The sequence below is a fragment of the Cynara cardunculus genome, assembly GCF_001531365.2.
Source record: "Cynara cardunculus var. scolymus isolate 2C chromosome LG 4, CcrdV1, whole genome shotgun sequence".
In the NCBI taxonomy this organism is placed as follows: Eukaryota; Viridiplantae; Streptophyta; class Magnoliopsida; order Asterales; family Asteraceae; genus Cynara; species Cynara cardunculus.
In genome coordinates this window covers 10590913-10601804 of record NC_037531.1, presented here as the reverse complement: position 1 = coordinate 10601804, position 10892 = coordinate 10590913, and the positions used below count along the sequence as shown (strand labels likewise).

Below are 10892 nucleotides of genomic sequence, written 5' to 3'. Positions count from 1 at the left end.
TCAAATCACATATGATTCGACCGTTTTTTATTTTTTTATTTAATTGTTGTTCTCGTTTGAAACCGACTATATATATATATACATATAATATTACATAAACATAGTTTTTGTTATTACTCAATAAGTCAATGATATTAAAAAATTATCAAATTAAACCAACCAAAAAACCGAAAAAGACAATTGAAATCAACAAAAAAAAACTACAAAATATCCATTAAAATCAATCAAAAACTAAAAAAAAAAAAAACAGGTTATGCAGATTTTTATATTTCTCAAACATATATATAAGTTAGGTACAAAATTGGAAAAATAGACAAATTAAGAAATGGATAAAAACCGTTGGAGGGGAATATTGTTGATAGATATGATGCAATGGATAAAGTAACAACACTAATAACATTGAGTCAAAAAGTGAAAACAAGAAAACTCAAAGCATTCGATTGGGTCCAAATCATACCCATTCATGCATGTGATTAATAACACCATAAACCAAACGAGTTGACAAAACTTGAAACGCTACTTCAAGGTTGATTTCGATGACCAGCCGCTTTATTTACCTACTATAAATACATGCCACCACATCCATGCAAGAACACATCATCCWAATCCATTAAAACAAGCAAATTCATCGACCATTTCTCACACAGTAACAAGATATCGATCATCTGAAGACAACCATGAGCATGCATGTTCTCGTTCTAGGGCTCCTACTGATTCTTGGTTTCATACAATCACAAGCAGCTTTGGTTCAATATACTTTCGTGGTAAGCTTTCGGTTCCATATATGACTCTTTTCACATGTTTTCTAGCTAGTTTGTGAGGTTGGCAAGTGACTTGATATTAACATACCTTTTTCTGTTTGCAGGTTCAAGAAAACAACTACACAAGGCTATGCAGCAGCAAGAACATTTTGACAGTTAACGGACAATATCCTGGTCCGACTATTTCTGCTCGTAGAGGCGACACGGTCATCGTCGATGTTATCAACCAAGACACCCAGAATATAACTATTCATTGGTGTGTATACATTTATGTGTTAATTTCCTTCTGTGTATATATATACACTGAAATGTTCTTTTAACTAACATCATAAGTGGTACAGGCATGGAGTGAAACAACCTAGATATCCATGGTCTGATGGGCCAGAGTTTATCACGCAATGCCCAATTAAACCTGGTACCCGTTTTAGCCAGAAGATTATTCTTTCTGACGAGGAAGGCACGTTATGGTGGCATGCACACAGCGATTGGTCTCGAGCCACCGTACATGGTTTACTAGTCGTCTCTCCCAAAATCGGGACTACTTTTCCGTTTCCTAAACCTCATGCAGAGGTTCCCGTCATCTTAGGTACGTGTTTAATCATCTTTATACCCTTTGATAACACGGGTTCCTATTTCTCAACGATATTCCACGACGAAATCGAGCACAATTCTTATATAATCCTGGTGAAAATTAAATATATTTTCTAATTCAAATAACTTTTAAGACATAGAGAATTAATGATCGAGAATAATGCAGGTGACTGGTGGAAAAATGATATACAGACAGTGATGGAAGACTTTCTGCGTACAGGAGGAGATCCAGCTCCCTCTGATGCTCTAACAATCAACGGTCAACCGGGCGATCAATACAATTGCTCTCGTCCAGGTTGGTTGATTAAGGCGAATTGTGTGATTAATAAACCAAATACTAATATGTAGATATGCATCCAGATCAACTAACTAATTATGGATTTGTAATGCTTAATGTCTTCAGGAACAACCATTGTAAATGTGGATCAAGGAAAGACTTACTTGCTTCGAATGGTAAATGCTGCCATGAACAACATCATGTTCTTCGCAATCGATAACCATCAAGTCACCGTCGTAGGAACTGATGGGGCATACACCAAGCCACTAAAATCAAATTATGTGACTATATCACCTGGACAAACACTAGACCTCTTGTTAGAAGCAAACCAACCCCACAATCGCTATTATATGGCTGCAAAGTTCTATAACAGCAACCCTCGTAGTCTTTTTGACCGCASCACCACCACAGCCTTCATCAAGTACAATGGGAACTACACTCCATCTCCATCACCTGCCTTACCTATTCTTCCTGCTTTTAATGACCGAAATGCATCTGCYGGTTTCACTAGTAGCCTAAGAAGTTTAGCAAGTCRTGATCATCCCATTGATGTTCCAYTGAAAATCACGAGGAAGTTACTCTATACACTTTCGATTAACACATTGCCKTGTGCGAGTGGCACCACATGTGCGGGACCACAGGGTACGAGGTTTCGGGCAAGCATAAACAACATTACATTCGATACTCCAAGGACTTCGATTCTTGGAGCTTATTACCGTGGAATGAATGGTGTTTACGGGGACGACTTTCCTGATAATCCCCCTTTCATCTTCAATTACACTRCAGATAGTTTGAATACGTCGCTACAAACTCCCATGAATGGAACTGAGGTGAAAATCCTCAAGTATAACGATAAGGTGGAGCTTGTTTTCCAAGGAACAAATGTGGTTTCAGGAATAGATCATCCCATGCATTTGCACGGACATAGTTTCTACGTTGTTGGATCTGGATTCGGTAACTTTGATCGACAACGAGATCCTTTAAATTATAATCTWGTCGACCCTCCTCTTCAACAAACCATTGCAGTTCCTCAGAATGGTTGGACAGCCATCAGATTCAGAGCAAATAACCCTGGTACGTCAATTTCCTCCTTTCAGAATGTGTTTTATGTTGCACATCAGTTTATATATTCAGTGTATTAATTAAATATGCAGGAGTATGGTTCATGCATTGTCATTTTGAACGTCATGTTAGTTGGGGGATGGAGATGGTATTCATCGTAAGGAATGGAAAGAGTGGCGATGCAAGAATGTTGCCTCCACCACCAGACATGCCCAAGTGTTAGAAGATTTATTCATTTATTTCTGAAGATTATTTATTTCCTTCTATATATTAATTTTAATTGGCAATGTTCGTCTTTTAAACCTGTCGTCTCAAAGATGTGTATACATTTTTAATTCGTTGATTGATTATGAATGTATAACACTTGAATAAACATGAATAAACAAAGGTATAAATTTTGTTCATATATTTCACAAATATCGTGTTAAGCGACTTTTATATGTTATTTTTTTCCCTTTTTCGGGTCTAGTGTTGTAAAGAATGAGAATGAATTGACGTCTTAAGCAATGGGTTGCGTATATGATAACGATTTTGGTAGCTATGTTGACATGGACTATCATATGATAGCAATTTGATAGTGATTTCATAGGACTCTTTTATTTCTAGATGTCATCAAATTTAGGTGATTGTTTTGGTAAAAATACCCTCTAGGTTTTATATGAAGTGCGTTTTTCTTTATTAATTGAAGTGGTTATGGTATCAAAACAAAATTGTATCTATCTTGTTGATGTTCATCTTCTAAAACAAGAAAAAAAATCATCTTCCTCAATAGAAACAAAATTAAACAATACTAATTAAAAAATACCATGAAAAATATACAAACATCAAGAACAAACATTAACTAACTAAAAACCAAAATTAGATTGAAGTGAAAAAAATATATGAGCAAATGAATGATGGAATTGTTAACACTTCAATGATGAAGAGGCAAATGAATGTGTTTATTATCAAAGAAAATTATCCTCTAGATTTACATATATACACAAATCTAAACCCGGAGTTGATTGTAAACCCAGTTGGCGAGAAATGGTTAAAACAGTGGATGGATGTGATATGTATTGCGGCCTGTTGGGTGATTTAAAGAAGTCAAAACGATAAAATTTTCAACGGCAAGATTCAGGCATCGCAGGAAGTTGTTAACGAGGTCCAATTCTACTCTTTTCCGTGTGTTAATAATAGAGTCAAGGTGGGGAAAGATATTAGCTGGGAAATTTGGTGTTGTAATCCTCGTTTATGCTTTTTGCACGTTATGTAATCTACCGTCTTGCTAGGTTTTTGTTTAATAAATTCCATTTCTTGCTGTTCAAAAAAAGAAAAAACACAAATCTAATTTTATCTAAAGGAATAATTTCATGTTTTAATTAAAAACAGTGCACCACGTCATCAACTCCTTTCAACCGATCTAGTGGTCAGATCCGGGACATTACTACCACGACGACTATCGACCGGAGCCCAAAGAAGGGAAAAAATGAACGGATCCCTTCTCTCCAGTGAGTGCAGTGAAGGACTCTCGCCGGGCCCTGTACACACCGCCCGTCACACCTTGGGAATAGGTTTTTGATCATGTGCAATGTTGAATCTTGCTGTTCCTTTATCCCGTGCTCCTTAACTACTCGAAAGACTGAGCTTGGGATATTGAGATGCTTAGAGCCAGTGATGAAAGGGTTATTTTGCTTCCAATGTCCAACTTGTACAGCTTCCAATTTATCTGTTGAGCGTTTTGCAACCTATGACCTTGTTCCTTTCTACTTGACTAAGTAATATCCCACTCGTGCAGTGGGTGTAGGGGCTACAGATCATGGTTCACGCTTTATGGCATTGAACAAGAAATGAATGAAAAGTTGGAAGATCCTGCCCAAGGGGGAGAGAGGACTATTGAATTCCTCCTCCCTTCAGTCCAGGTTGAACCCGTCCTCACTCTTGTTCAACGGTAATGGACTGAAAGACTTAGGAGACATCAAATAACTACCACTTATACAATAAATTATCAAAAGAACATAWGCATTACGATTTATTTATCAAAATGTTCAAAAATCCCAAATATGAGAATTTCACAAGATTTATAACCTAAATATACCAAAGATGCAAATCTCATCAAATGATCAACACATTTTGTAAATATCAAGAAAACATCTTAAGACTCCAAAATATACATTTTTGGTATTTACAAAGTTTTCATAAACCAACTTGAACACACCTTGTTAGGTTAGGTTAAGCCTTGATTCCAAAACCAAATCTTTAACTTCCATAGATGGAAACTTGAGATCCATATGCTAGACTTTCAGATATATGGCTTAAAGCTTTCAAAAACACTCTATTGAACTCTTGAGATATAGAAAAACACCACAAAGATGATAAAAAGGTTGAGGATGCAAAATACCGAACCCTAGGTCAAGAAATAAAACTTTATATCTTACCTTTCAACTTCAGGAACCAGAAATCATTAACAAAAATTTAATCCTCTTTGTTTCTTTATAAAGAGCTTCAAAAGACTAAACCGTAGTCTCTGGAATCACCCTAATCGGATAAGAGATGAGAAACTTATGACAAAATGAAGAAAACCCTGAAAATCACCCTTGGGGGTCTCAAGAGACATGTAAAGCGACTTAAGTCGCTTGGAAAGTTGTCCGAGCCCAAAATTTTTCCTGCCATAGTCCTAAACGAATTAAGTCACTTGGTAACCATCTTGACACTTTAACTTGTGTCTTTAAGTTGTTTTGTGATTTCTCGTGCGACCAAACTTGCATGGGAGGTCTCTTAATACCCGAGATGACTTTCAACACAAATTTTATTCATCCCAAATCAACTAAGACCSTTGATTCAAATTCYACAAACATTCAMCAATATATGGACACCAAATGGCTTGCTAAATCAAATCTACACCTTGAAACGATTAACCACAAAAATACGGGTATTATAGTCCCCAAATAGCTAAATCAGCCTTATATATCTAACTAGCACTCATATCTTCACGGTGTAGCTAAATACATGACCTTTTCACGATAGTGGAGCCATTCAGTAGATTCTTGAATGAAATGCATGTATAGCTGATGTGAGACTCCATAGCTAGTACAAGTTCAGAATATTTAAAAACTTGGATCTTATGCTGACCTTGATGTGGGGGACTAGACCCTATTGTTCATAGAGGCTCATGATGTAACAAACAGTGTTACGTTTAAATGCGCATAACTTTTCCTATGGGGCTCCCTTTCAGACCCATACCCAATCGATTCAAAGCTTAAAAYGAGGAKMAYATCYTGGATATGACCCGAAGGGGATTATGAGATCTTCGAGACTGAAAAATGCTTTTTGAACATGTTTCTAGACACTTTCATGCTATGTTTTTTTTTTATCATTTTTCATTTGGACTTTTATGTTTGTCCCATCGTATTTTCAGGCCCATTTGAGTTTGAAACTCTTATCTATGTGTTTCTTGTGTAAGTTGGATTATTAGACCTTGAATACATAAACTTCCAATTTTCATCCCAAATCTGAGTTCCTTTAAGTTCAATTTGGAAGAGATTGTTCTCAGGTATTCATAGAACCAACTGGATCATCCTTCCTTCATTATCGTACTGTACGTTGCATCAAGTCCCCTCAAGGTCATTGGAGGGTTAATTTGACTGTCTATTAACTTTTGACTAGTCGAAGTGCACACAAACCAATCCAGATAGCCACAGTTTCCAAGAAAACACCAATTATATAACAAACTGCAAGATGATCCGAGACGAAAAAAGCTTTTGGTTTTACTCCAAAGATTGTTAGAGAACATCTTTTTAACTCGAATTACATGTCTTATTCTTCATTAGCATCCAATTCTCTAATCTGGCTTCAATTGTAGCCGAATGCATCTTCTTCGCCATCTAATCATTCATTTACAAGTGGCAAATGCGATTATAATGCTTACCTTGTGATAACAATAGACTGTAACCATGTTGATCAATGCATCCTTGTACTCTTCATTTCAGCTTTTTGAGTATGATATAGATGTTTGTTAAAACAACCCGTTCTTCTGTATGCAGAGAAAATAGTAAAGAATGTATGATACTAATAAAATAGTACTTTTGAACTTAGTTAGTCTGATATGCTGATCATGTTCCCATACCAGGACAAGAGCTGGTAAAGTTGGTGAACCAAATTTGTTGGTTAATTTGCACTCAAAAATTGACTTGCCAAAAATAATACTTGTTGAACTATTTGTGATTTTATCTCGTACTGGTCTTCAATTTGGTAGATGACATTTCAATATGCTTTGGTGACTATCTGAGTTTTACTTCAACTAGTCTTCGATTTTGTTGAAGACATCATAATCTACATTTCAGGTTCCAACAAGATTATGAATCATTCAGATCCCAAAAGGACTTTTAGGATCAGAATTATGATTCAGATCCAGTTAGGATCCAAATCCTCATTGCTTTCAGATTTTGAACTTCTTTCAGATTCCACCAARGATAAATCCGACAAACATATACGGACTTRTATCTTTTCCAGATTTTGGATCATTTTGTATCCGATAAAAACTGATTGGATTTKAAGGCATAACTTCAAAAATATTTTTAAATATCGAATCAGATGTAATCATTTTATTTCAATTTATATGGTTCAAATGTTTTTCTATATATAGTTCTCTTGTACAAATCTAATCATATTTGTTATTTTGTTTACAGTTGGATAAACATACTCACTATTTGCCATTTGTTTTTTCTATTAAGTATGCAAATGGAAATAATTGAAAATATAGTATATATGGGATGATATTATTTTGTAGAGGCTTAATTATTTGAAAATCTTATATATTGTTAAAACTGGGAGAACTGTTATTGTAAGGTATTGTTTTACATGTTTTTTTCCATCTAATGCAAGAATTTAATATATTGATTAACATATATTTGTTTATGTGGTTGGTAATTAATTAGACATAAGGAGAGCGCGAAAATGTTACCTTGTGGAGATCTCCTTTTTGTTGTTTCGTGATATTGTAATTCTTTGTTAGTCTCTGGCTAGTCCTTTAATGCATTGCCGTTTCCAAAACAGAACATATATCTGTTTCACGATGTATTTGTTTCAAATGTATTCGGTTTATAATGTGAAATCTTTTATAAGTTGTATTTTTTACTTCGCAAACATATAAAAAATATTTCACTTTGTAAAACATATATATATATATATATGAAACAAATACATTGTGAAACAAATATATGTTAACCAAAACAATTAATTCAAGCCGTAGATGAAAAAAAATCATATAAAATTTCACATGATGTACTGATTTTCAAAATTATTAGCACTTTATAGGTTCTCAGATGAAGGTACCCTAGTTAATATATGTTTTATAGGATAATATATATAACAATTATATTTGATTTTGGTCTGAAAACTCAATAAAAATGCAACAATTTACAAAAAAAAAAAAAATTACACTTGAAAGATTAAGTGAAACGTTCAAATAAATCCAACGAACAATTGTATTTATGTGATTAAGTCTCTAAATTTTTTCTAAACAAATAAATCCTTCAACTTTTGGAAACCGATCGAACAAATACATCTTTGAACTTACTAAAAACGAGAAAAATCTAACTAACTTTCATGTTTTAAATGATTAAGTCATTGAACATTTTTTGAATAAATAAATCCTTACGTTTATAAAACGAAAGATACACACCATTTTTAATTATTAACCATTATTTATTCTTTAGATTTAATTGACAATCACATACGTTTATTATGATCATGTGATTATTATTTTAATTTGAAAAATAAAACATTATTAATTTCTCTTATGTTTCTCATTTGAATGTGAAAAATAATAATATTTAATCATTTTTTATTGATTCATTATACTTTTTTACTGATCTAAATACATCAATTAAGAAATAATATATTACTTAATACCTCATTTGCCCTTATCATTGAATCGATGTAGCAATTGAGAAAATTTGTTTCAACTGATTTTAAAAGATTGTTAACCACAAGGGTGGTACCTGTTTGGTTTGATCTTGACTACGAAGATCAAAAGTATCAGGAGGTTCCATGTTCAAATCCAAGAAGATATAAAAATCCCCTTGTGATCACGGATGTTCAAATGCAGTGACTCCGGTACGGGCTATATGCAAAGCATGTGGTCGTTCTGGGATTAGTCGGCTCGCATACCGGGTTGAATATCCAAGTTAATAATTTTTTTTATTATTATTAATATCTTATATTTATTAAATATCTTGTGGCCCATCTCAAAAAATTATATCTTGTATTGTTGAAAAAAGTCTCATAAAAACTTTCATTCATAAGGGAAGTAAAACCGTATATATTTGTATTWTATGTAAATAGTAGTTTGTGACTAAAAGTTCAATAGAATTTRGAAGGGTTATCGCTACTAGACAAATGAGCTTTACCGACGAAGAATTCTACTGTAACATTTTATCGGATTTGTGACAGATCTAAAAAATCAACTTTTCATTGACATTTGTCACAAATTGAACACTTAATTTGAAAATAATTAAATATCCGTCACCAATTAATTGTTGACAGATTAGGGGGTGAAAATCCGTTGGTGAATTTGGTTTTTCCTTGACATTTGTAATAAAAATAGAAACAACCTGCGGTGAATATATTAAATCACCGACGAATTACACGCAGATTATCTACCGGAAATTTAATCAATTTGTTAATTAAATAAATTATCGACGATTGTCCGCCGGTGATTTAGTAAATTTAATTTCTTAGCCAACTGGTTTTCGAATAATCATGAAAATTATTACCAGCCATCATTATCCGCCAATCTATAGGTGATCCTTTTTTGGGTGAGGATTTCTCCGGCCGTGAAATCACCACCAAAAATCCGCCGATGATCATTTTTTTGGGCAGTCCTGTTAGGCGATGAAAGTAATGTAGCATATGAAATATATTTGTGAATCCATGATACTGCTAGATGAGATTAGATAAATTTATAAAAGCGTAAAATATAAAGTTTAAAAGATTTGGAAAAGTCATTTCTTATAAAAAAAACCCCATTTCAGGACACGCCCAAGTCAACATGATGTGGATCACACTTGGCATAAAATGCGATAGAATTTATTGTAAAGACGAATATGTGTCTTACGTCATAATGTACCTTTTAAAACCCTGATTACCTTGTACAATTCAGTGGTGAAACGTATAGTCCTAAAATAAGAAGTAATAAATTTGCATCATGTTTGATGGGCGTTTGAGATAAGAACTTACATAAATGCTTGTCTTTCATTTGTATGAAGTGTACACATACGTGTTAATGAGTTAGGGTGTAACTTTACCTAATCCCTCCTCAAGTTTAGTCACCATCAACATTTTTGGCTTTCATTTTCCCATTAGTAGACCATATAATGTGGCTAGAAATGGCCTCCGCTAGGTCGAAAACATACACACACATATAGTTTGTAACAGAGAAGTTCAAAAACTACAAGACATATAGTCATTTCCTCACTTTCTGTACCAGGTTTTGATCGAGCTTCGACGATTTGTTTTGCAATAACCAATACTTGAGGAAAAATATAGAACTTTCATGAGCTTTTCTGAACTAGTCATAGTCCAAAGGTTCGAATTCTCAAAACTCATTTATGCATCTCTCTTGTCCACACTTGAGAGCATCAATTATTGTCCGTTGAATATGTGGAAAATGATGGGAAGAATAAACGAAAACATCGATTTACTGAATGGGGTTTTGTATAATGGTATCAATTTATTTTTCTGTTGTCTCGGTTTAGATAAAAATAGTAATGGATCGTTTACTAAACGCTTATTTGACAAGTCTTTACCGGATAAATTTCCTCATCGGATGAACATGACAAAGGTCAAAAATCTTACCGGGTAAGAGAGATGAAAAGGATAGAGAGTCTTACCCAGATAATTAAGCGTTTACCGAGTAAATTATTGCATTGGGTACGTTTTGATGTACTGAAATCTTACGCATCAAAATAAATTATAGTGTTAACTTCTATAGGTAAGCACTTACCAAGTAAACATTTGAGTAAACAATCCCTTTAAATGGTTTTAAAAATATGATTCACTACTTGTTTTAACGTTTAGTGAGGATGTGCACCTACCAGCATAACCATACGTCTTCCCATGGTCCCTCTCACACCAACTATAAATACAACCATCACATAACATACTCTCTAACATGAATCCAAGAAACAACAACTAAGATCACACCTTACAGATTTGAAACT

The 10892-nt window shown here is 34.0% G+C and overlaps 1 protein-coding gene across 1 annotated transcript; it reads left to right on the top strand.

Annotated features, from left to right (window-relative positions):
* Positions 1 to 677: 677 nt before the first annotated feature.
* LOC112510849 (laccase-21-like) lies at positions 678 to 2962 on the top strand. Its single transcript, XM_025116198.1, has 6 exons — positions 678 to 764; positions 866 to 1017; positions 1103 to 1347; positions 1519 to 1651; positions 2201 to 2703; positions 2784 to 2962. The coding sequence occupies exons 1-6, from the start codon at positions 678 to 680 to the stop codon at positions 2912 to 2914; spliced, it is 1251 nt and encodes a 416-aa protein (XP_024971966.1). The 3' UTR covers positions 2915 to 2962.
* The last annotated feature ends 7930 nt before the right edge of the window (positions 2963 to 10892 follow it).